The 26,754-nt window shown below is 43.1% G+C and overlaps 3 protein-coding genes across 3 annotated transcripts; 2 read left to right on the top strand and 1 right to left on the bottom strand.

Moving 5' to 3' along the window:
- Window positions 1-4,778: 4,778 nt before the first annotated feature.
- On the top strand, window positions 4,779-9,356 carry amh (anti-Mullerian hormone). Its single transcript, XM_040040085.1, has 7 exons — window positions 4,779-5,671; window positions 5,790-6,047; window positions 6,120-6,289; window positions 6,776-6,887; window positions 6,966-7,065; window positions 7,144-7,565; window positions 8,328-9,356. The coding sequence occupies exons 1-7, from the start codon at window positions 5,590-5,592 to the stop codon at window positions 8,732-8,734; spliced, it is 1,551 nt and encodes a 516-aa protein (XP_039896019.1). The 5' UTR covers window positions 4,779-5,589; the 3' UTR covers window positions 8,735-9,356.
- Window positions 9,357-13,785: 4,429 nt separating this feature from the next.
- On the top strand, window positions 13,786-18,920 carry oaz1a (ornithine decarboxylase antizyme 1a). The gene is given in 6 exon segments (XM_040040174.1): window positions 13,786-13,979; window positions 16,925-16,991; window positions 16,993-17,079; window positions 17,172-17,347; window positions 17,662-17,747; window positions 18,321-18,920. Coding segments are annotated over 6 exon segments (666 nt in total). The 5' UTR covers window positions 13,786-13,860; the 3' UTR covers window positions 18,452-18,920.
- Window positions 18,787-22,444, bottom strand: peak3 (PEAK family member 3). The gene is made up of 4 exons (XM_040040173.1): window positions 22,281-22,444; window positions 21,996-22,120; window positions 20,842-21,395; window positions 18,787-20,538 (listed from the first exon to the last, which is right to left on the bottom strand). The coding sequence occupies exons 1-4, from the start codon at window positions 22,343-22,345 to the stop codon at window positions 19,468-19,470; spliced, it is 1,815 nt and encodes a 604-aa protein (XP_039896107.1). The 5' UTR covers window positions 22,346-22,444; the 3' UTR covers window positions 18,787-19,467.
- Window positions 22,445-26,754: the final 4,310 nt, after the last annotated feature.

Below are 26,754 nucleotides of genomic sequence, written 5' to 3'. Positions count from 1 at the left end.
CTCGCCGCGTGAGCTGATGTGAAACACTTGTCTTAGTGTGTGTGTGTGTGTGAGTGATATCAGACAGGCTTCCTTTTTTCCTCTGATAGTGGGATTACACTAAAGCTCAGTTTGTACGTGTGTGTTTTTGTGTTTGTTTTTTTTAATTTTTCACTTGCCAGCGCATATCTAAGGGAATATTAGTGTAATAATCAAAGCTTTATAGAAAAATAAAACCGTGTCCCGTGCACTTGTGTGCAAGTGAAGAGAAAAAGTCATTTTAGAATTAGACTAGTCCATTTGTTACCAGCACTGAGAGGTGTTTTGTAATTATTGTTGATGGCGTTTTGATTTTCTTATTCTTGGTGTTTGATACGATTGCAGTTACATGTTATGCTTTTGATTGTGTCTTCAGATTTGTCAGTTTTTAATACTACTAGTCAGACAGCACGGTGCTCTCCTTCACTTAAAACAAGGAAATCGCAGCTATTGATGAATACTACTCCTCCTGTTGTGCTGCAGGGTTTTATGGTTTAAGAATCTTACACACAGGCTCACCTGGTGGCTTTTCTCACAGCCCAGTCTAACCTTTCAATCTTTAATCTGGAGGGACACCGGCGGGCGGAGGGGGGTGTACGTGCCTGTCAGAGCACTTTGAGGAAGGTGGCAGGGATTCCATTCATTACATACAGATTTTAAGCAGTTTTATAGTTTTTAAATGTATTTCTGGGGTGTGATTTGGCTTTAAAGCTGTGCAGTTCTGCATGATACTGCATCCTGGTACATTATTCGTAGATAATCTTTGAGAGCTTTGCAGTCAAGGCTGTTTACTCGAAATCCTGCCAAAGGTCTTAACTCAGGAACTCCCCACACTGCTTGAAAGAACAAGTTTCGTAATCTGCTGCATCTTATGTTAATTTACCTTCAGGTGGCATGACAAAGTCCCTCTACGACCCAACTCAGGACCAGGGCCACCATTCAGTCAGTGTATTTCAAGGTAAAAATCTATCAGCTGCCCTCATCAGATCTCCTCAGATGCAGTCCTGCTGGCACGTACACCCCAACCCCCGACAATCAGTCCGAGCTTTATGAGCGATCTGATCTCGAGAAGCTGTGAAATGGCTACAACTTTCAGCATCTTCCTCATCTCACAAATGCCTCTGTCTAGATTTGCGTCTCTAAGGAGGAGGTTCGGTGTCTTGTTTGAATCCCTCGTTGAATTGGGGGTAACCTTCAAGGACACGCGTGACCTACAGGATGTGTATAGTGCTCTCTGATTGGTGAAGCCAGGGCAGGTTTGAGGTGCAATAATGGCAAACCTACTTTCCAAAAGGCCCTCGGTTTTTCATGGAAACATTGTTACTGTTTGATGTTGGTGCTTTTATCCTAAGATGTTATGATGAAAAAATGGAATTAATGTTTTTTTTTTCTCCCCTGCAATTTATGATTATTAATAAATTGTTTCTTATAATGAGTTTGTGTTTGGAGTGAACTTTGTCCGAGTCCATTTGGTTTGCTGTGACGGAAGAGGGTGTCATGCTGACATCTTCATACCTGAACCATGTTTGGAGCCCCGCTACCTAAATACTAAATTAGTAGACTTCACGTGTAGGCGGCATTTACCTTGTAATGCCGAGTTGGCCTGGCAAAGACTCCAATCTCGCCCGCTCGGTGGCAAAATATGAACTTTCACAAGTTTGTCTTTTCATTAGGAAAAACTACCAAAGTAACCAACAAATATATAAACCCTTAAAGAAAATTCTGTTTTCTTTTTTCTATCTACTATTGCAGTTTCCTTTTTTTACAGCTGGTCCACAGTATCTGTTGTGCTGACAGATTTCTTCAGTTCATTACAGCAGCATTTCTTTATCGTGTAGAAAAACAGACATGTGGTTGAAACTGCACTTCCTGTTTCCACACGTCTCTGAGATCAAATTTGTAGGTAAATCTCTTCACAGAGACGGATAGAGAAGCTGCACTGGTCCGGTTCACGTAAGTTCAAAGTGGCCTGCATGTGGCCCGCGATGTATAATAAGTTGATAAAAAGTGTCTCTGTATAAGATACTGAAGTTTTTGAGAAGTCAGCATCATTAGTGGTGTGTGTGTGTGTGTGTGTCAGCCCCGAGAAAGACTAACAGCCTTTTCACTGTGGTCCTGCCCTCCTGCAAGCCTGAGTCAGAGAGATGGATATGAAATTGATGGGTGATTAAAAACCACAATTAATGACATTGTTTTTAAAAATATGTCAGCTTTCAAAAGAAATGGAGAACGTTATAATAAACATAAATGAAGAAAAACGTAGTCCTGCATAAGAGAGCCGCTTCAGTCACTAACTTGGTTACTTGAGGATTAATGGTCCGGTGAGGTCTGTAAAAACAAACAGCTTCTGCTGCTTCAGTTCACAGACATGTTACCTTATTCTGTGTCGAATGCCTGTGATGCCTCAGAGAAAGCCTCCCAAAAGGCCCATGCACTGAAGCTTTCCACCTGAAGCCAGGCCTGTGGCGTTCCCCGGTTACCACCTGTGGCTTCGGGGTAATGAGGATACAACCTTACAACATGGACAGATGAGATTCCTCAGAAATGTATGTCTTCTGTGTTTTTGTCCTTTTTCCAACCTGGAAAACTTAAGTGTACTACTGTAGAGAGGTGAATACATGATGGGGAGAAACAGGAGTGTAGATGTTGATTACTTTTTCATCAAAGTGCAATTCTTGTTTCCCACAAGTGTGACTGAAAACATCCAAGCTGGTGTGCTTCAAACACCGCCTTGATACAATGAACATTTCCTGCCATTCCTCACTGATGATTTATAAGGTATGGTGAACCTTGACTTTATCACCAGGGGAAAACGTCCACAAATGGCTCCGAGACCTTGACTGTCTGCACAACAAGCCTGCAGCTGTGAAAATGCTGAGGGGAGTAACAGCTCCTCGAAGCCGCTCAGGTCTCCCTCTGACAACATGTTTCCTGCTCGTCTTCCAGCGCGAATGCTTCCAGATCTCCGGTGTGGGTTCATTAAGATAACCCATTCTCTTCCCATGACCTTTAATGGTAAGTTCACCCAAAATGCAGGCAGACCACACAGTTGATGAACAATCTGATTTGTTTCTCATCTGACATAGATGAAAATAAATGAATGACATTTCAGTTATGCAACAAACTAAAACAGATTGGAACAAATATTTTGCTCCCGAACGGTTTCTTTTCCACAAAGCTTCTCTAAAAATTAGAAAAAAGATATTAACTGAATGAAAATTAAGCAAAATAAAACAAATGACATATTTTGTACTTAGAAAACATTAATATAAAAAGTGTTAAAAGACTGCAGTCCTTATAAACCAGATTATTTCCTGGTTTGCAATAGTTATTTTTGTTGTAATTTTAGAAATGTTAAAATGACTCTGGGTGCTGCTGTAATGTTTTTATGAAAAAAAAAAAATGGAAATAAGGTGAAGTACTGAAGGTTTCATGTTTTAGTTGATCAAATCAAAATTCAGTCGGAGTTCCTCAGGGATCTGTCCTTGGTCCGCTACTCTTCATTATGCTCATAATATGTCTTATAGAAACAGATCAGATTTTTATTTAGAGTAGAATAAAAAACTTTTAACAGTGTTTAGTAGTGTCACTAGTGATCATACATTTATACACGGAGCCGGGGGCAGGAGATGGTTAGCCTGAAGCAGGGATGTCCAACTGATTGTGGATTGTGGGCCACGTTCAGCCCGCTTTGGTCTTAAGTGTACCCTGACCAGTGAAACGCCCCGCTCTGTCAGAGTAAAGAAGCTTTAACTACATGTGAATCTCAATATAAGAAAGTGCAACTTCAACTCTGCGTCTCAGTTTTTCCATATATAATGTCAAATGTCCTCAGTCCCATCCTCTACACCCTGTACGCCCACGACTGTGTCGCCTCCAACAAAGATAACATCATTTTGAAATTCGTGGACGACACTGCAGTGATCAGTCGCATCACTGGAGGGGACAGTCTGGTGTCATGGTGTGAGGACAACAACCTCACCCTCAGCACTGAAAAGACAAAGGAGATGATAGTGGACACAAGGAAGAAGAGGAGGCCTCACCAGCCGCTGTTTATCCGGGGCCTTGAAGTGGAGAGGATGAGCAGTTTTAGATACCTGGGCGTCTACATCTCTGAGGACCTCACCTGGACACTGAACACCACACAGCTGGTCAAGAAGGCTCAGCAGCAGCTGTATTTCCTGAGGAGGCTGAGGAAATTTGGTATATCGGCCAAGATTCTCAGCAGGTTCTACAGCTGCATTGTGGAGAGCACACTGACCAGCTGCATCACTGCATGGTACGGCAGCACTACTGCCATGGACCGCAAACACCTGCAGAGAGTGATAACAACTGCAGGGAAGATAATCAGGACTCCGCTGCCCTCTCTGCAGAGCATCTACCATCGCAGAGTCCAAAGGAGAGCTGCCTCCATCCTCAAAGACCCCCCACACCCCCAACACGGACTGTTCACGCTTCTGCCCTCAGGACAGAGGTTTAGAAGTGTGAAATCCTTCAACTCCTTCTTCCCCACTGCTATCAGACTCTTGAACAAGCTGACCTATTTCACACTTCACTATATTGTCTCCTTTTCTGTCTTTATTTATTTATCTGTTCTATTTCTATTGTATATATTAATCGGCATCTGTGGGTGGACAGCAAAGACAAAGACAAATACCTTTTGTCTTTGGACACATAGCAATAAACACGTTGAATCTCGAATCTTGAAATCAAAGAAATGTTCCATCATAAATAAATAAATGTGTAATATGACAGAAAAAAAACTAATTTCTGGAGCAGATGGCGAAAAGAAAACAGGGACTTTTTTTGTCATGTAATTGTTAATCACTTTGGTGTAGCATGAGCAGCTGTGGCAGAGCAGGAAAAACCATAAAATTTAAGAAAATACAGTTAAACGTTCAAAATTTATGCCATCCTTCAAGTGAGCTGGCTTGGAGTCATTGGTGGGTGATTCTGGACTGATGTTGGACATCCCCCGCTTAGAGAAACAGAAAGATGAAAAACAGTGGATGTGGCTGAAGTTTCCCTTCAAGGCTTTCTGCCAGCAGTCTCTCTAAGAGGAAGAGCCATCAGTCCAAAGCAACAAGTAAGCAGATATACCAAAACTGCAAAGTGTTTCTTTAAAGTCGTTTTGAGCTTTGTTGTCGACGTGATGGAAGCAAACCTCCAGTTCTGCTGTCCTCTTTGTTTAAGTTAAACAGCGTGCATATTAGCTCTGCAGCCACGAAACATTAAACAACACTCTTCATCTTTCAGCCTGGCGTGTTCTGTGAAAGGTTTGTGAGAAACTTTCTTTCTCAAACCTGTTTGTGTCTGCTAGATAAGGATGTTCAGTGTGTCCAAAGTCATCTTCTGTTTACATCTATGTCCCGTTTGTTGTCTGATTTTAGAATGTTCTCTACAGTCAGGTTAAAATATCTCAAATACTGATAATCTCAGTCATCAAGGACACACAGTGCTGCTATTTTGGCAGAAAGGGGACCCCAGGTGGTGAGAATGGGAGGTCCGAGGATGTAACTCCCATCCTGTGAGAGATCTGACCACACAGACGCACGCGCAGACACTGCAAACATGTTGGGTCTGCTCGTTCTTTACAGCGAGGCGCTGACGCTCTGCTGGACCCTGCAACCGGCCCAGGACCCCACAGTAACCGGTCAGACGCCGCTCGGCTGATTAATTAATAACTCGTTAACTTTGAATGGAAAAATGCGTGCATGTGGTTATTGCTTCAGACTGGTTCTTTAGTGCGTGAACTAATTTGTCCGTTTCAGAGTACTCACTCCCATCAGCGAAGACCCCATCATCACCATCACCATCATCATCAGCAGCAGCAGCGCCTCATGCTGCACCATGCTTCGTGGAGGACATCTTTGCAGCGTTGCGTGAGGGTGTGGGGGACAGCGGCGAACTGACAAACAGCAGTTTGGTTCTGTTTGGATTCTGCTCGCAGTCTGCCCACTCATCAGCCTTCGTCTCGTTAGACCTCGCTAACAAGAAGAGCAGCTTGGAGGTTCTGCACCCAGCTTCAGGTAAAACCCGAAACCGCATTCTTGCTATTTTTCTTTCTTCACTTTGTAAATTGTTTGGTTTTGTTCTTTTAGTACATGTATCAGAGGAAGAGGAGCAAGGAACAATCACGCTGACCTTTGACCTCCCACGGTCTCCTTCGCTCATGACGAACCCCGTGCTGCTCTTGGCCTTTGAAAGTCCACTGGCACAAGGAGACCTGGAAGTTGCTTTCACTAGTCGGTCTCTGCAGCCAAACACGCAGGTAAAGAGAGCTCAGGTGCAAACGCTGCTTCAAGGCTGCTGTCAAACATAAGGCCCGGGAGCCAGATTGGGCCCAGCAAAGACTTCACACTAGACGGCTTTGAGCTACTGGACGTTTTTCTCTAATTTTGCACATTTATTTCCTTCATTTACTACAGAAACTTTTCTCTGTCATGCACAAAAACTGAGGCTTGGTGTACAAATTGCACTTGTTTTTTTCATATTAAGATGTCTCAGTGATGAAATGTGCAGGCAGTCCTACAAATTTTGCCTAAAAGGGTTAGGAGTCGGACGTACCGTGGGCGGTACGTCCGACTGCTAAGGGGTTACAATTCTCACACTCACTGAAAGAGGAGTTTCACATCGAGCTGCATCAAGTGGCCCTCAATGTAAAATGAGTTTGCCATCCCTGCCTTGGGTGATAAAATGTAATGAAAGGTTTGCAGATCTCTAACTCTGGGTTTTTGTGTGTTGCTTTGTTTTCCAGGCTGTGTGCATTTCAGGAGACACGCAGTATGTACTGCTGACAGGAAAATCATCAGAGGGGAGCGTTAATGACAGGTGGCAGATTACTGCTGAGACAAAACTCCCTCATATGAGTGAGATATCATCTTCTTCATTTTATTTCCCCATCTGTGGTTCATTGTGTACACGCCTTACATTTCCTCTCATTGTAGAACAAAACCTAAAAAGCATCTTGATTGGTGAAAAATCAGGAAGTAACATCAGCATGAGTCCACTTCTGTTTTTCTCCGGGGGAACGGGAACTGATACGAGGTCGGCCCGGCTTTCTTTCTGCTGACATTCACTGTCGTCAGAGACGCGCTCAGCTTTGTTTTTTGTTTGCTTTCCCAGATGTGCTTCAGGCTCGCCCCCGGCATCTCTGCAAACCTCCTTCCTTTGTGAGATGAAACGCTTCCTGGGTGGTGTTCTGCCTCAGGAACACTTCGCATCCCCTCCACTTCCTCTGGACTCCTTACAGTCTCTGCCTCCCCTCTCGCTTGGCTTATCCTCCAGCGAGACCCTGCTGGCAGTAATGATCAACTCCACAGCTCCCACAGTCTTTGGCTTCACGAGCTGGGGCTCTGTGTTGCCGGTGTGCCACGGAGAGCTGGCCCTGTCTGCTGCACTGTTAGAGGAGCTCAGACAGAGGCTGGACCAGACTTTGGTGCAAATGACAGATATAATCAGAGAGGAAGAGGTTTCACCGGGAGCCAAGGAGAGCCTGGGGAGGCTCAAAGAACTGAGTGCGTTACAGAAGAAAGAACATGCCACAGGTGACATGTGCAAGAACAGTTATACTTACGTAGGAAGCATCTTTTTTTTAATGAAACAACACCCTGCTGCACAGTCGGGTGCATTTAAGTATCCCTCTGCAGCTTTCAGCTTCCAGCTTTAGGAGATGTTGGGTGGAGGGAGTGGCCACGGATTCTCTAAACCCCATTTATAACAGCCTTACAGTCAAAGGTTTATGGGCCGAAAACAGTAATCATGCTGCAGACTGTCTGTTCAGTTCTACAGCGGCCCCAGTGACCTATGAGTTCAGATTATTTTAAGTCTTGTGCACAAACAGATTCCTATTATTCAAATGTTAAAAGTTCTGAAGACGGCAGATTAAAAAAATAAATAAATTAGATCTCATTCATCAAAAGAACTAAAAACCTGGACATGAAATATTTAGATATCAGCAGATGTCTTTAAGAAAACTAATCATGTGAGTGTGTGTGAGCTTGGCTGACGTTCGTTTCTATTATTATATCATTTGCTGTTTTGTCGGTGGTAAAATTTGGATCTATATTAACCAGTGACCTTTGACATATATAGATGAGCAACTATATTAAATTAAATTTGATTAGATTTTGTTATTTTGTCATTTTGCTCTGCTATGTTCATCAGTTTATCAGCTCCACAGACTCTACAAACTGGGACTCGTTTCCACTTTTGCTTTTTGCTTAGCGTGAATTTTGTCGTCACCGCTGTAAAGGTCACGTATATCCCCTTTTTAAGTGCTGCATGTGTTTTCTTTCTGCGTCCGCCAGGAGGGAGTCAGTTCCGTGCGTTTCTTCTGCTGAAGGCTCTGCAGACGGTGGCCCAAACGTACGACGCGCAAAGAAAACTGCGGGCCACCAGAGCAGACCCCAGTTCGTCAGTGAGGGGCAGCGTCTGTGGGCTGAGGGCTCTCACCGTGTCCCTGACGAAGCTTCTTGTCGGCCCAAGCAGCGCAAACATTAACAATTGCCACGGCTCCTGCGCGTTCCCTCTGACCAACGGCAACAACCACGCCATCCTGCTCAACTCCCACATCGAGAGCGGCAACGCGGATGAGCGTTCGCCCTGCTGCGTGCCCGTGGCCTACGAAGCCCTGGAGGTGGTGGACTGGAACGCAGATGGGACCTTCATCTCAATCAAGCCAGATGCGGTTGCGAGAGAGTGTGGATGCCGCTAGAGCTGTTCTCTACTGCTACTTTACCCCAGCATTTATAACTTTCACACAACTGATAGTTATGTGCATGTTTCAGTTATGAAATATCAATTACAATACACCACATGTACTTTTAATTAAATATAACTACTTTTATGCTTTATTAAAGATCACAAGTCTTAAGATCACAAAGTTAATGTGAATGCTATTCATGTTAAGATATTTGATAATTAGTGATGCTAAAATGAATCAGATCTTGTCATTTTGAAAATATTTTAATTGGAATAATGTTTCTGAGTGTTAAAGTTAAACTGTTAAAAGGATGAAATATAGCCTTCTCAAACTTGTGATAATTAAATGCAAAGTGTATTTAAAGTTCTGTATTCGTAGCCATACAGCTACATAAGCTACAGTATATGTTTTATGCTTTGATTTTGGGTTTCAGGATTGCTTTATTAGCAACTGGCTTCTTCCTTCTTCTAATCGCTCCGACTTCTTCAGATCCCCACCACCGGGTGAAGCTGTCCCATATGGAGATCTGGAGGCAGACAATGGGAGACAAGACACGTGTGATTCCATATCAACCAGCCCTAAATACTGTGGAAATCCTATACTGTTGCATAATAAAAATTCTCATTTATAATAATATTTGAGCACGTGATATTTAAAGAGATGATCCAAAAGTCCAGTTTATTTTCGGTCCTCTGAGCTGTAGAGCTGTTTGTCCAGCTTGAGCAGTTTAGTGTGCATTTCCTAGATTTGGAGAAACCGGCTGTAGACGTTTCTGCTGTCTTTGGAACATTTATGAAAATCATTAAGCACACATCTTGCAGTACCAAAAATACAATAATGAGTCTGTTATTCTCAAAAATAGCTGCGAAAGGTTCGGCATTCATCACCCAAAGAAGTATACGCTAACCTGTGATAGGCAAGGTTATTACTGTTAACTAAAACTAACTTGTTACGCCCCTCTGCAGCCCCTAATCTCTTTGCAGTGGCAGTGCAAGAGTGTTCAGCTGTTGCTAATTGACCACACCTTATACATACTTGAGGCAAGTTTTCATGGAGGTGCACTAGTCTTTGTCTTAGTGGTACCAGCTATTTTAGCTAACTTATCATATAATTTAAAATAAAAAATAAAATCTTCTCTGTGAAATTCTGGTGTTGGTCTCCATATTTATGTTGCAGCTTTTGAGCTTGCTCGTAACATAACTAAAATTTAAATATAGAGGAAATATTGTGGAGTTTTAGCATCTGTTAATCTTGTTTAACCTGTAAGTTGATGAGGTTTTGATAAACGTGTTTGAGACTTTGGATCTTTACCAGACAAAAACTTATAGTTTGATTGAAATAGATGTTCTGCTTTTTCTAAATCTTACCTCTGACATACAATAAAAGATAAAAACTAACACTGCACCGAATAAAAACTAAACATTTTCGAACAGTAAAAACAAAAAGTCAAAATACAATAAAAACTTATTAGAGAATACAAAAAACTATCATAACTCTGGTGACAGGATGTAATCGTGGTGCCCCCCTTCAGCTGAACTGCAGCTAGCTGCAAACCTCTTTTGGTTGGTATTTGTAATTCTCTCAAAGGAAAATACTTTCAGCATGAAACTGCTCACAACAGCCTCATTAAGGCATACATCTCCAAAAATGGGAAAATCACACCGAAATAGTCCAGATGGGTGCACAGATGATGTCATCTAGACACGGGATGCACTCTGATGTCTTTAACGCTTAAAAACGTGTGGAAGAATCAGAAACATGTGACCTTGATTGTAGAACATAGCAATCTCGATGTATGTAAAATAAGATACACTTCTAATGTTGTTCTTTTAACACACAGAAGCTCCAAATGCTGTTCACTGCTCTAGTCTACAGGATCACCAGGCAGCTCTGCTCAGTACACCAACACGTGCACCTTAAACAGTGTTTCATGCTTTATGCTTTGGGTTGAACAGATACTACTATTGTCAGTCTTGCAAAACTTTATTTTTTCAGCTATGAGGGGGTAGGTTTGCTCATTCAGTCTTTAAAAAAGAGGAATAAAATTGTTTAAACCGGTAAGATTACATGTAAGGGGAGTATGGAGCCATCCAGTGGTTCATCAGCTGTGTGTTGACCGGGTATTTGTTAATTCTCAGCCATACAAACGGACACTTTACGGTTCCCTTATTTCCAAATCTGACAAAGACTTTCTCAAAATCTCTGGGAATTTACAGCAGGCCCATTATTCTCCATTTTGCCCTGTTTATCCTACTGTTGTTGCTTTATGATGCCAGGAGAAGCAGATATCACTAATATGGCCCTCTCAGACTGATAGCTTGTCACTGAGATGCTTGAACACCAAGAGAAGAAGATGGATTACGGCTTTAAAGGCAGAAAAGCTAAAATGGCTCATTTCACACAGTGAATGAACTGAAGGGTTGCCCCATTAAAGGATAATGTTTAAGATGCATGATTAAAAGTCCAAGTACTAAAATACCGAGCTGGAAATGAGCACGACTCTGTATTCAGCTGTGGCTGATCCAGAAAACCGAGTAAAAAACTTTACTGTCGATCCATCCACTTTCCTCTGCTTAACTGGGGCTGGGTCGCGGGGGCAGCAGCCCAAGCAGAGAATCCCAGAACTCCCTCTCCCCAGCCACCTCCTCCAGCTTATTCAGGGGAACACCAAGGCGTTCCCAGGCCAGGCGAGAGATATAATCTCTCCAGCGTGTCCTGGGTCTGCCCCGGGGCCTCCTTCCTGTGGGACCTGCCCGGAAATCTCACCCAGGAGGCGCCCAGGGGGCATCCTTGTCAGATGCCCGAACTACCTCAACTGGCTCCTTTCGATGTGGAGGAGCAGCTGCTCCTCCACATCGAAAGGAGGAAAACTTTACTGTATCTGTAAATTACACATAAAATCACCCTCAGTCTTTAAACAAGAACAGTTGCAGGCTAACTGACAGAATCACGAGAAACCATACCTGTGTTATTGAAGCACTCTGCAGACTTCCAAAGAAAGACCACGCACCTGTCTCTTCAACAAAATAGTCCAGAGCATCTAGAAAACACAATCGCACGAAAGACTGAGAGCGTGTTACACAGAAGCTGTCGGCTGTTACAAATCACAGCAATCTGTCAGAAACAAGCTCAAAACATGTCTGATGTGGGTAAAGAGACAGTGCACTGGCACTCACCATGCACTTCGTTAACTCCTGAGCTGACCAGTAGCACAACCAGCGCCGCCACTAAACAGCGGTTCACAGTGAATCCTTTCCACGGATTTGGAACATCGCTCAGATTTTCAATGCACAGAATCCGCTCATAAGACACTGCAGACAGACACGAGTCAGACGCATTTAGTCCATGCTCAGTTTCATCAGTCTGGTGGCTGTTTAGTGAAACGTGTCTTACTCGTGAAGCCTTCAGACAGGCCTGCTCCAGCTTCTTAAGGCTGAAAAATAACACTGCAACATGAGGAAAGATTCGGTAGGACTGTGTGGTTGAGATTTAGTAAAATAGCAGTACACAGAATACACAGAATGATCACACGTGGGGTTTGTATAATCCTCGATATCTTATATCTGTGATCATATTCCACTTTCCCCTGTACTGCCTTTTGCACCCTCTTTCAAGCCACACACTAACATGTGACACTAACACAGCTTAAAATAGGCACACGCAGCTCTTTAGAAAGACAAATATGGAGCTCAGGGTTTAGTTTGATATGAACCTCTGGACAGAAAAATATGCTTACCTGATTTTCAGTTGTGCTTAACCACAGAGGTGAGGGATAGTAGAGCTGTGCTGCTGCGGTTGTGTACACGCTCTGCACCTGCTTCTTTGCTTGATTGACAGGCACGGGTGTGAAAACAGGGAAAGGGACACTCAAACTTAATAGCAGTAAGCCAGTAGGTGAACGAGGATTAGCAACACCCGCCTTCCAGTGCCATGAACACTCCTACTCCTCCACAGCTCAGAGGCAGATAAGCCAGAGTTACCAGGGTGGTTTAAAAGTTTACTTAATTATGAGGAGGTCCTAAAACACAACACATTGTTAAAAGTTCATCACATAATAAATTAGTCCCAATTCATTGATTCTGTATGTTACTAAATTCACATGACACTGATGTGTATGATTGGGAACCTGCAGTCTCAGTGTATCGCTGTATATAGTGTCAATAAAGGCATCATCAGCAGTAATAACTTCTCCTTCTTCTTTCAATTCTTCTTTTGGCTGCTCCCTTCAGGGGTCACCACAGCACATCATCTGCATCCATGTCATCCTTTACCTACCATCGTCCTGTCACATCAACTCTCTGCAGGCCTTCCTCCGGCCTGGCAGCTCCATTTTTAACAGCATTTGTCCAGTATATCCATATCCCTGCTCTGCACATGTCCAAACTTTGTCTGAAAAAATTACTCAACCGGAGCAGTCCAGTCTTTTTGATCAGCAATAATAACCTATTACTCAAATATGTACTCGGCTAAACCATGGTCTACTGTACCACTGCACATGGTTGAAATGACATTAAAGCCACTTGACTTGGCAAAAATGATACAACTCAATTCTATTTTTGGGATACATTATATATATATATATATAAATAAAAGACAAATAGAAAAAGCTATGCTAATTCTACACAAAACAAGACCGTCTGTACCAGGGGTACGCAGTAAGTAGGTAAAATTTATTTATATAGCGCTTTTCATAGATAAAAAAAATCACAAAGTGCTTTACAGTACAAGAAATGGAAATACGAAACAATGTAACAGTAAATAAAACAGCAAGGTAAACCAATGAAAAAAAACAATAAAAACAACGTAAGAACAAATTAATCAAAAGCTTTTCTATATAAAAATGTCTTCAGCTGTTTTTAAAAGATGTGCCCAATCTAAAGCCAAATCTAAAGCCCAATGTATTACTACTTAGATATTCTTTTGTGATATAAATCTTTTTATACTGTACGCGTTGTTTTATTGCTGTATATTTTATTACACCGTGAAGTGATGGTGCTAAGTAACTGCGTCACATTTCGACGGTAAACGTCAGACTGACAAAACACGCCTCTGCCAAATACCGCAGCTCCTCGCTTGTTAGCCCAGCATACGGTGACGAGGAGAGGACAGAGGGAGCAGCTGGTGTGGACGCTGGCCGGATGGTTAAATCTAACCTACAGACGATTTTGAATAGTCACTGTTTTGCTAGAGAAAAAGAGAGAAACTTACCCGAGATGCCTGTTATCGAGAAGTCCAGTAATAAACCTGAAAGTGAAAGGTATGTTGTGGTCCTTGTCAGCTGCTCTCAGTGAGCTAAGCTAAGCTACGTTTAAAAACCGCGGCCTAGCTTTCGCATACGCTGTGGGGCGACTAGCATAGCCTTTCATGTTTACATAACAGCGACACTTATTTCAGTTGACATTTCTAGAGAACATTATTAATCACGGGTAGATTATTTCAATTCCATAAAAGACGCATATTAATCACCTTAAATACACCGTAGTACCGGGATTATGACCAAAATGTTAGCAGTGACAGCGCTGCTTTGGTAGCTTCACAGATGCTAACGCGTCAGCTAATATGTCAAACGCCACAGGTTCGCGTTATCGATGGCTGGGCTAACGTGTCGTAGGGTTTTCTATTAAGACCTGGTTGCGACTAGAATTGTAATTTATAACATTTAAAATACAAATTTTGCGTGTTAAAAAGCGGAATAAGAGTGTTTTATCATTACTAGGTGTGTTTCCCCTTTAAATATTAGCGTAGACATTTAAGCTAAATGCTAGCTCTTTAGCATTAGGTAATCTGACGGATGCGTTCATATTTTCGTCCTTGGCAATGGAAATGATCAATGGCTTTGAAACCATGTTACTATCTTTTTTGATGTGGCTTTTGTGATGTAGAACTAGTACGAAATTTTTTGCGCGGGGTTATGTAAAGTTAGCTAACCATGTAGTTAAAATGATGGCTGTACGGATTAATTCGTGGTTTCAGGGATTTTATTATTTATTTATATATTTTATTTTATTTTTTTCTTTTCGCCCTTCTGAACCCACGATAAGACACCCAGTAACTTCTGGAAAGCACGGGTTCCAGGTGGGCGGACAGGGAATACGTTTTACCGACGTTCAGGAGAGACTTTGTAATGTTTTTAATCAGATTCGGTTTGATTTATGCGAGCTGCTGCGGGGCCATTCTTCAGCAAGCCGTGTGCCTGTTTGTGTGCAGTTAAAGTACCGATTGACTGGAAGTGAGGAGACTGGTGGGGGTGGATGCCTCGAAACTGGTTGTTAGCGATTAACCCAGTCTGGTGGTCGGTTGTGGTTGCACCACTCGTGCCCTGACAGGATTTGTTGACGCGCTCTGTTTGTGCTGATCTATAGTGTTTGAGGCGCTCATAGGAAATTTCCACTGCGGGGGAGGAGGGACGGAGGGGGGCAGGGTGGGTGCTCTATGGGGAATTTTGGAAGTTATGGCCTACACACAAATCTTGATGTATTTTTGCTTCTCGTGGCAACTAGTTGGTTGGAAGTTGGATATAGTTATGTAATTGTCATGGTTAGATATTATGTATGTATATTATATAATAGTGTTTCTCTTTAAGCCGAAGCTTGAAAAAATGGCTTTATGAATATGCTGACACAGCTATCATGTGCGATAAGGCTGGTTTAACATCCACATCTTCCAATAATAAAGCATGCATTAAAATAACAACTATTATAGCAGCTAATAGCCTCCCCCCTCCCATGGTAAAAAATAGTCTGTTACCTTAAGAGAAGGCTAGGCGTTTTCTTTTCATTCTTTTCATCTTTGACCACCTGATAAAATCAAAGGTATTTAAACTTGTGCAAATTTAACCCCGCATTAAAGACTGTTACCTTTTTAACTTGCTAATTTTTCTTTTGTTGAAAGCCAGAACGTGTTAGGTGAGCTAAAAAAAAACCCACATTGCAAATGTCATACTACATTAAAGAGTCTCATTATAACAGTGCAGGCTAGAACATGAGATTAAAGATGATTCTCTGCTAGATGGATGCATGAGATTTAGTGCAGATGTCCTTTACAATGATGTTCATTTACAGCAGACTCTCCTACAAACACTATTCACGGCAGCTGTTTTTATTAAGATGACCCCCAGGGTGTCATTGTGCAGTGCTGCCTACTGTTCACATGTCAGTCTCAAAGAACGCTAAAGGCAGAAACTGGCTGAGGACTTCGTGTTCTCTTTAAATCGCAGGGAGGAGGCGTTGAGGGGTTCTGCAAGGATGGCAAGTTGCTTCCTTTCCTAATCTGATTACTGGATTTAGGGAGTAACTGCATTTGGTTAAAATCCCAATCCTCTGTGAGATCATAAGTTGAATATTACACACTGCGAATCACACTGATTTCCGCACCTCTGCTCAACATGTAGCGCATTGGTGGCATTTGCGTAAGAGAGCATCTCTGTGTGTGATGGTGTTTGCGGTGCTGTTATTTTTGTTCCTAATAGAATCCCAGTGAACAGGCCTTTGCTCAAAGCTGTAAATGTATGCAGTCACAGCAAGCTAAATCTGAGGAGTGCTGTGACACAGCGCTGGATTATAACGGCTGTTGAGTATTGTTTATCCCCGTCTCTTAAACTGGAGCTACACAGTGAGTGAAGGGCTAAAGTAGGCTAGTGGCTAGAGGAAAAAATAGCCCGTTCTTCTGGCAGGTTTCCTGTGAGAACCGTGGAACAAGCTTAAAGTGACCGCAGCAGAAGTGTGCCTGACAAACGTTAGCTTTCTGAAGTTTGCTTCCTTTCCCACATGAGCCGTAGCCTCGATGTGTCTTTGTGAGACAAAAGCAAACAATTTCTCATAGTTGGTGGTCAATATTTGACTGACAGCTGACAGAAAATTGCTAACAGTTTAAGTGAGGCATCAGTGATGTGGTGGTGTGACATAAACCACTTCTCCTTTCCGTTACGTGGTCCTCATCCGTCGGCACGTCATGCACGCATCTGTGCTCAACACAGGAACGGTTATTGATTGAACCGGTTCCCCCAGTCTTGTGCTTTTGTGTCTGAAGACTCACTCGGGGTTGGCAAATGTTTTACTGCAGTATCGCAGATGAGTCACTCGGCAGTTTAATGTGTGCCGAACCTGCTGCTTATAAAGAGTTTGGTAGTTTGGTAGCAGAATCTCGACTGAATACCCAGCTCATGATGGTTCCATCTGTGTGTGCGTTTGTTTCGCTATCCAGTATCTCAAGTCCTTTGAGGTGCTCCCGCTGTTGCAGTAACCCGTGTCCGGGGCCTCTGTGGTGCTCCTGATGCCCCTCTCCCACCCCTGAAGATCCCAGGTGGGCGAGGGAATGACCAACGGGATCGCAATCTTTCAGCTAAGCTGTTCTATTCTGTAAGTGATGAAAGCTTAAAAAGAAATACAGAAATTTCCCTGCTGGTATGTGCAATTTAATTTTTAACATAATCTAAACTACACTTTCCCAGGATGCTCAGTTGCTGGTTCTTGAGGAGCCTTCCCCTGCCAATAGCAGAGTGCGCTTCTTACTCTTTGAGCCCCGGCGCTCTGAAGGAAAGCACTGTGTATGGAGGGCGGCGCTGAAAGGAGGAAACCTGTACGTTGAAATTCCTCCTGGAGCTTTGCCCGAGGGCAGCAAAGACAGGTGAGCAGGCAAAACTTGTTTGCAAGTGATTCAAGTAAGAGGAAGTAGACCAGACGCTTTTACTTACTGGTAACTGCTAAAGCAGAAACACACATCTACTCGTGTTTCCTGATGCAGTATACAGGCAGGTATAATAATATTCACATCCACACTGGGGAAAAAAAAAAAATCTTAAAAGCAAAAATGGTATTTGGAAAAAAATAAATAAATAAACGAAGGACCTCTAATCTTTGGGTGAAATGTACTCTGCCTCAAATTATTAACAACCATCTGACAAAACATTAACCCTTCTTGTTTGCTCTGTTTCTTTCCAGTTTTGCCCTTCTGCTGGAGTTTGCAGAAGAGCAGCTGCAGGTTGACCATGTTTTCATCTGTTTTCATAAGAGCCGTGATGATAGAGGTGAGGGTCTTTTTGTTTTTTCTTTGATGCAAATTAAAACTGTTAACGCTTTATATAAAATACTGAGCTATATCAGGAAACAGAGTAATGTTTTTGTTGTTAAGCATGTTTTAAATGCATACTGCCTGCAGATGTTATGAACCTCATTACCTCTTCACACTAGTTTCCAGACCTGTAATAAATGTGCGATGTACTGCTCACGACTCCAAAAATAAGTAGCACTGGACTCGGGCCAGACTCTTCGTTAAAGAGCTCAGATGTTGCAACACGTGCCGGATGTTTCTGAGCACAGTCTTGCTGATTTATCTAATAATTAACTAACTTACTCATGTTATGCAGACTAATGTTCACCGTACCACCACAGATGCTGTTGGTGAACAGTGTGATTATGAAATGTCACGGGTGTGTTGATTCTAACATCTGGTCCAAGTCTGTACTGATGTGTTTACAGTGCTGAGAGCTTTTCTCTGCACGGTGCTTTTCAGCACACTCACTCAGTGTCGTGTCTATATGTTCATGGAAGATGAGCTGCTTTTGCTCTGTTCTGATCTCTCCTTGTGTCGTCCTCCATAGCATCCCTGCTGCGTACATTCAGTTTCCTGGGCTTTGAGATTGTGAGACCAGGTCATCCCCTCGTCCCTTCCCGCCCTGACGCTTTCTTCATGGCTTACAGCATCGAGCGTGACTCTTCAGATGATGATTAAAATTACGCTGAGCAGTTAAAAATCTTTTTTTTTTTTTTTGTTGTTTTTTATTTCAATCCACAACCACATCTTTATAATTTTGTTTATAAAAATGTCATCCAAGCTCAGTATGGTTGAGGTGTGTTTTACCTGCCACGTGCTGTGTTTCATTACGATTTGCACTAGGGTAAGATGTTAATATGTCAGGAATGTAAATCAAGCGACACGTAATATTTGGGCAATGCATCCTTACTGCTGTGATACTTTCCCCGATGTGTAGTGTTGGCTTCCTGCTCGTTCTCTCTAAACCCTCATCATCTCAAATATATTTATGAGTTATATTGAGCTTACTCATGTAATTAGAAATATAGATTTCAGTTGATTCTCCTGTTGATTTTTTTTTAATGTGTGCATGATTTTAATTTGTTTCGATACACTTGATAGGGACGTGCATGTTGTAACTGTACTAAATAAAAGTGCTCACCTTAAACTGTGGTTTCTGTGGTGTCATGAAACATAATTACACCCTCTAAAAGGAGAAAGCATTTAGTTGTGTTAGCCAAAGCTAGAGCCAGTAGTAGTTGTGTAAGCTCCTGGCTGCATTTCGTAACGTCTTGATTTGGGATACGGGGAATAAGGTTAATCCCCTTCAGAAAGTCAACAACTTGCATGAAGTCGCATTCATTTACACACAGTATTTTTGTGAAGGTCTTGAGAACAGAAACCATGCCCCACCTTCACACCTTTTTTTTTTTTTTAATTTTTTTTTTTTTTTTTTAAACTTGAAACCCAGCCAATAACTAGAGAGAAGTAAAGTGTACAGACAAAAACTGACACAAGAGTCAGATGAAGCTGACAAAACAGCCTTTTTTTTTTTTTTTAAACCAGTGGAGTCTTTTTAATAGACTAGTTTTACATTATGAAGTGCAGCACATGAACAGCTGATGAAGGAGAATGCACTGAAGTGGATTATTCCTCAATCTGGACTGTTTTTCCCCTTTCAGTCGGGTGATAACGACGGACTCCTTTGATCTCGACTATAAACTTTGCTCAGTTTTCACTGTGTGCCACAGCTCATTGGCCACACTCGCAACTGTTTCAGAGTCTGTAAAGGACAGATACTGCAAGCACATACAGTCCTCCCAGTCCAGAAGAGACCGATCCTCGATCAGCCCCTTTTCGGCCAACTTCATAACCAGCAGCGCCCGCTTGACTGTCGGCCAGTTATGTATAATGGTGGTTGCAGGGCCTCCTTGGTTGAAGATAGAGACGTGTGGGCCCCAGAGGAGCACCTGAAGCATGGCTACCATGTCCACCATCTGAGCCCCGCTGTCGCTCTCAAGCAGAGAGGACAGATGAAGAAGCCCTTTTTGGTAGGAGGATTTGCAAACATCTGGTACTGAACCCGGAGATATCGCACTCTCTTGCCAGCAGGCCTGGATTAAAGCTGTAATTTGAGATTTGATGGAGGTGAGGGGTTGAGCGAAAGTCTGTGGCTTTAGCACCACACGAGGACAGCCTCTCGTCCTCCATAACGTCTGAATCCTCCCTTTTTCTGGAGTGTTTACCCACTCCGTTTCTTCCTTCTCCTCAGAGGCGTCCTTATTCAAGTTGTTTTCTGCCTTATCCCTCTTCCCATCGGGCCACACTAGAAGGATCTCCTGGGGTTTGAGCTCAGCTGCAGTGCCTCTCTTACTGTATAGATGGTGCGTACCCATTAATATCTGCAGCAACAGAGCACACACCTGTCTATAATAACGCACAGAGTCTGTGCTCTGCAGCGAGCTGCTGTCTTTAACAAAATCGTCCAGGCTGGCGTGTGGCAGGTCTCTTTCCACGCTCACGGCCTGGCCTTTCTGGAGGAAAGACTGAACTGCGAGCTTGCAGAGGTTCGTGGCTTCTGCTGCACGCTCGGTGCTGCTTCCACCTGGTGGATTAGCAGGAGTGCAGTCTGACCTTGGGTTAGGAGAGCCTGCTGCGGGATCTCGAGTTTCACTGGTTCTGTAGCTGTTGCTGGATGGGAAATAAGTAATAACATCTCGCACGTTGACGTGTGGCGGCTGCCGCTGGATTTGAGTGGAGAAAACCTCATCAGTGTGTTTGTGTACCTGCACAGAGAAGCAGCAATCAAACCACTGAAGTGCCGAGTGATAAATATGTCAAAAAAAGTCGATTCTGCTGCAGCCGTGGGTATACTATAGTTCAGAGGAAGCGTTTTTGCCACCACAAGCCATTGTAGCACTTGCAAGTGCCGATAAAGATCATATTTGTTTTACTGGTTGCTATGAGCAACATTCCTACCACTTGGTTTTGCAGACAATTTCAAGGGAAATGTAACAACTACAAATCACAACATGCACACAGAGCTGGTTGTAAACTATGCAAAACGAATAAAAGACATGCAACATTACCCTTAAACCGAGCACTCTCTGTGGGAACTTTGGGCTGTGCAGGCTGTAGTAAGTCATGTTTCCAATCTGCTTTGGCTGGCTGCCCTTATGCAAGAGGAAATCCTGAGGCTGGTATGAGCTCACATCCCTTCTAGAGCCCTCTAGCAGATTCCTTGCCTCCACAGTCTGTGCCATGCTTCTAAGAAAGAGTAGATGGCGATGCTGAATCCCATGAGAAACAACCCCCTGGTCGACAAAGCTGTGGAAGATGTAGGGAAGATCTTCGTCCGGAGTGTCAAACGACAGCTGGGAGAAGGACACTACGGAGACAGGACTGCTCGTGGATGGTTTAAACTCTTCTAGCTCCTCTGAGAAAAAAAGATCTTGTTTGGGTGCCATCATGTACAGCGGATTGTCAAAGTTCTGGGGGGATCTTTGCAGAGGAGAAAAGGGTGACGTGTGAGGCAACAAAGGCACATGGGTGGGCGGGAGGGATAAAGCACGATGTAACCTCTTCTTCGGGACAGGCGGTGGGTTGATATCAGAGTAAAATCTCTCCAGGTGTCTGCACGGATCTGAGCAACACCATCAGAGGAATTAAAGTCAGACAACAACAGCAGGCAAAGAAGGGGAAGTAGTTTAAACACAATACAGAGACACACTGAGGTAAAATAGTTTTGTAAAACAGACATACTGCTGAAACTGCACTTATGTTTACAAAAACAACACTGACTGTTCATGAGCTGATCGGTGAGGGTTGGCTCAATAAATGGGAATATTTTAAGAATGTACTTCATTATTAATTGTTTAGTAGTAGTTTCTTTTTCTGGTGCAGCCTACTTAATATGAAACTGAATGCATGTGGCCCAGAGAAAGTTTGACACTCCTATTTGAGAGGAACTTGCTTGCATAGTACAATCACACCTCCAAAGGAGTAATTCAGTATAAGGACATTTACCCCGTTTGCCTTTTCAGTGAAAGTAAAAGTTTTGTAAGGTGACTTCCTCTCGAGTTCTCATGAACTGAAAGGCGAACTGAGAAAAAAGAACCAGATGTAATAGTATTTTTTTTCCCATCACACCGAGCCATATACTTCAGTAATCAGTAAACCACAGTGCTATTTGCCTAATTTATTGTTGCAGAGATATTTTGGTGTCATCGTTCTCCAAACCTACCGTAGCGTTGGTGTATGGGGCACTGGGCTGCATTGCAGTCGGTGGGTTCAGGAAAGACATCGTTGTATGCGGAACTTTGATGCTGTGGTACCACAGGGCTGCAGTCAGACTCCACGCTGGAATGCCTGAGGAAATACATGCAATTGCAATATATGCACAGCAAAAGCTGCCTGCTGCTCCATTGTCAGGTTTGGGTGTGGAGTGAAAATATTATTAAAATTCAATGAAAAACATGTCAAAAGGAGCCATAAAAGTTTCTCCTTCTGACAGAAAGATAATGCTTACCTGTGCTGTTTGACAGGCAGTGCCGGCGGCTGCTCGTCCACTCTGCTGCTTGAAGCAGACGCCATCCGGAATCTAACACCTAACCCGCTCTTCCACTTCTCTCACACTTTGCTTCTGTCACTGAACTGAGTGCATGTGAAGCTCAGGGGGCCAGCTCAGTCAGTATAAAACACTTCCCATCCGCTTCAGTTACTCCCCCTGCTGCGTTTCGCTGCCTCTCACAGTCACACACGTGTAGTCGCACATTTTTAAAGCAAACCTGTGTCTTCTTGAGGCTGCCCTGCTTATCTTTCGTTCTAATCGTTTCTAGTTAGACTTTGAGGTTGGCACCGGAAAAGTTATGTCTGTTCTGAGGGCAAAGCTGCTCTCTGAGCTAACCTCAGCTTGTCAAAATGGGGAAGAGCAGTTACAGCGGAGCCCCTTCAGCATGCACTCATTTTTGCTCCCTTCTGTCAGTTGCAGTTGATCTGCATGTGCTGTTTAGGTTTTCTCATGTGCCCGATGCACTTGTAGCTTTCATGCACGCGCTGCTCTCTGAAGTACTTGCTACCGCTGGTTTAAATGGAAGGAAAACATATTTGTGCAGGTGGAAACACCAAATAACTGCCTTCTGATAAACATCTGCCCGTTTTTCTGTTGGTGTTCCTTAAATCTCTTTGAATGAATGTCTGGAATATAATCTTAACTTGATCCAGGGATAGTTTACTGATCACAAATACTGACACTACAGTGCACCTGAAGAGAAAACAGTGCGACAGGAAACACAGGAAATTCATATTCATATTCTAATTACATGAATGACTGCAGAAAGTTTAATCTTACAACCGCACTCTGCCAGCACAGAAAAACAACCGTGTGACAGCAAAAACACCTGACTACAGGGGACAAGGTTTGATTATTTAGGTAGGCGTGATGAAACGTGTGTGATGCAACTGATAAACGGAGACATGTATGAAACCCTCCTCACATGCACACACATGCACACACATGCGCACACACAGGTTGCTGTATGATATTTTAATCTCTGTGTGCAGCTGGTTTCTGCACCATGAAGCTGCCTTAACGTAGTCCTATCCCAGAATGCCTCTGGCTAAAAGCAGTTTTTCAGTATCTGTTATATTTACACTCACTGCAGCAGTCAGCAGGTCACTGATAAACACATGTAAAAGCGTGTAATCATGGCTGACTGTGGAGTCCGTGGAGGCTTCCAGCACGGTGGCGGTGACGAAGGCCGTTAGTGCTGAATCTCTTTCTGTGTTTTCAGTGAAAGTAACCAGACCAATTTCTTTTGAATTTTCACTTCTGTCTGAGAACTGAAATGAAGAAGGACGAGCACATCAGAGGGTCACAAATACAATGTGGGTCACGCTGCCTCATTCCTGCCAAACTAACACTCCTCAGCTGACATTTAACTTTAAAGCCAGTGTACTTACACCGTGTCAAAACGAGAATGCCCAAAATATCTGAGCTCATCTGGATTAAAATATCTTCCGGTTTGATTTCTTTTAAATCTCCCAACTCAACCCAAAACTCAGATGTCACTGTGCATCCAGTCTTATGTATGCATCCAGAAAAACCACATTTCAAAAAACAAACTCATCTGTGTGTCATAGAATGAAATAAGTATTTGGTCCCCAAGCAAAGCATGAGTTAAGAAACCCTTGTTGGTGAGAACAGCAGTGAGATGTTTCTTGTTGTTGCTCAGGAGGATTTTGGCCCACTCCTCTTTAAATCAATTCAATTTTATTTATACAGCATCAAATCACAACAACAGTCGCCTCAAGGTGCTTTATATTGTAAGGCAGACCTTACAATAATACATACAGAGAAAAACCCAACAATAATATGACGCCCTATGAACAAGCACTTTGGTGACAGTTGGAAGGAAAAACTCCCTTTTAACAGGAAGAAACCTCCGGGAGAACCAGGCTCAGGGAGGGGCGGCCATCTGCTGCGACTGGTTGGAATGAGAGAAACTCTCTGAATCTTTTAGGTTTCTGGGTTTCTAGGTTGCTTTATCAAACACGAAGGTTTAGAGTCTCTTGAAAGTAGAGGGAGCAGGTTCTCATTTTACTTTTAAATGTCATACAAACCACAAGTAAACCAGCAGTCTGAGAGCCAAGAGCTCTGTTGGGATATAAGGTACCATGAGGTCTGTCTATATGTCTCTTTCTTTTCCCTGTCAGTAAACGCACTGTGGTGTTTTGGATTGACCTGATAAAATGAATAATTCAGCCTAGAAGTAATGAATGCGTGTTTCTCAGCATCGCTCTGAGACAGGAAATACAAACATCTCTCTTGCATCTGCATAAGGTGACTTTAACCCACGCACAGGGACAACATGCAAACTCCACAGTCAGCACATGTTAAAATAAAGCAAAAAAAGAAAAAGAAAAAAAAATTCAACTAATAATATTCAGCTTTTGTTTGTATTGTTATATTGACCAGTGGAGTCCAATTTAAGGAACATACAATAACAACACAATAAAAATACATTCAGATGGACTGCGATATGAAACTCTCCAACTTGTTTTATATTAATCAACACAGATGTTCTGCATGTCTTTTTTCTTTCATCTCCTCCTGTTTTACTTTCATTAAAGCTGAAACCCCTGTTTGCCACGAGGAACGGCCTAAATCACGCACAGAAACAGCACGGCGGGTGATTTTAAATTTAGATCACCTTTATCTATTCCCGTGTTCAAGGGTCAGCCTTGTGTTTCCCTCGCCCTCAGCTTAGATAAGGGTACTCTGGGCCATAATGATATTTACCTGCTTAATTTCAGTGTGTGGGAGGGTTAAGGACCCATGCTCCAAGGATGTATTAGGCGACCAGCAGTCTCTTCATATGCTAAAGAGCAAGCACTTGGTTCGTCTGGCAGAAGGACGCATTCAGCGCTGCAGGACTCAGGGCTCATAAATACGTGTTCAGCGAAGAAGTGAATAGGAGCAGGCAAACTGAGAGTGACTGACATTTAAGCGGTAGAGGAATCCATTAACCTTAACCTCACGGGTGATGTGGAATATCCTCAGTGAATCTTAAAGGTGATCTTCCTCTGTGCTCAGCTCTAGACTTTGAACTCTTTGCGAAACAAACCACTTCTGCTTTGTGTCTGGTTGTATTAACCAATCATGTCTGAGTTTTAGTTGCATGTAGGTATACGGACAGACTGTCTCGAAACTTTATGACGGTGTGATAAGCTTTTAAAAAAATTTTCAGTATTCAATGTGTGCAATGACAAGCAGACAGAAGAGGAAGTGTTTACCAGACGTGTGGTGGTTATACCAGAAGACCTGAAAAAATGTCCCAAAGGGTTCTGAAATTTAGTTAACCATTAGGGGGTCCCATCGATATTTGAAAGTGACACCAGAGTAGTGACAAAATCTGGTACAATTTAATTAGTTTTCAGTGTTTTACACGGGAGAAAAACTTTTATTTTTACATGCAAATTGAAATAAATACATAACATATTTTCTTGGCATTGTTACCACACAGTCAAATATATAGTGATGTTTCTAATGGCGGGAGATGAAGTGTTTCTTTATGACCTCGTAGAAGCGGGGTTTACGCCTCTCATCTGGTTGCCTTGGTGGTGGAGACGATGAAACTGTGGTGGAGGAGGCAGAAGAAGCCTGTAGTGCTCTCTTAGACTGTGAGTCAGCCAAGTGTTTGGATAGTCTCTTCTCCGGCCCTGACAGGTGGGAGGACTCGCCTTTAATGTCTTCTGTGCTTTTCCCGGGAGCTCTGCTGAGCCAGTATGAATTCTTGTCATCTTTATTTAAGCGGTGCGGGCCTGCTTGGCAGAGAAGTGCCTCCTCGCTTGCCATCTGGGGGCTCTGACTTAAGGTGACGAAGCCGTAGGGGGTGGTGATTTTGGTCAAGTGCGGCAGGGAGAGAGCGGCTTTGCTTGCGGGGTCAAGGCAATGCTGGGTCTCACTGTAGGAGCAAGGAGAGAGCAGCTCCCTCTGAAGGAGAGATCTCCTCTTGGTTAAAGGGTCTGAAACACACCGCTCAGCTTTGCGCTCTGATCGAACTAAAGCAAAGCTGGAGAATGATGCAGATGACGAGACCGTGGCGCAGGCAGAAGAAACAGAGGATTCTGGCGTCATCTCTGAGCCCCCTTCTCTCTCTTTGTTACTTTCCTTGTCCAGTGATCTGAAGCCAGTCTGCACAGACAGACTTGGAATGGTGAACTGTGGGATGCTGTCAGGAGTCAGGATATTCGGAAAAATGTTCTCATGGGAATCGAAGGACTTTGCGGTGCTGGTAGCCCACGAAAGCGCCTGGATCCCTGCACTGCTGTGCCTACGTCCTGTGGGGAAATCATCTGAAGCTTTGCTTCCACTGCAGATAGCTCCAATGGTGAACGTTCTGGTGACGGGATTCTTATTCATGTTTAAATCTCTTTAACCCTCTCTGCACACAGGCTCGGAGCGTCTGTAGATTTTGAAATAGGAGTGGGGAGAGGCACCT

The sequence above is a fragment of the Simochromis diagramma genome, unplaced genomic scaffold (genome assembly GCF_900408965.1).
Source record: "Simochromis diagramma unplaced genomic scaffold, fSimDia1.1 OVJJ01000026.1, whole genome shotgun sequence".
Classification (NCBI taxonomy): domain Eukaryota; kingdom Metazoa; phylum Chordata; class Actinopteri; order Cichliformes; family Cichlidae; genus Simochromis; species Simochromis diagramma.
This window is presented reverse-complemented; position numbering and strand designations above follow the sequence as displayed.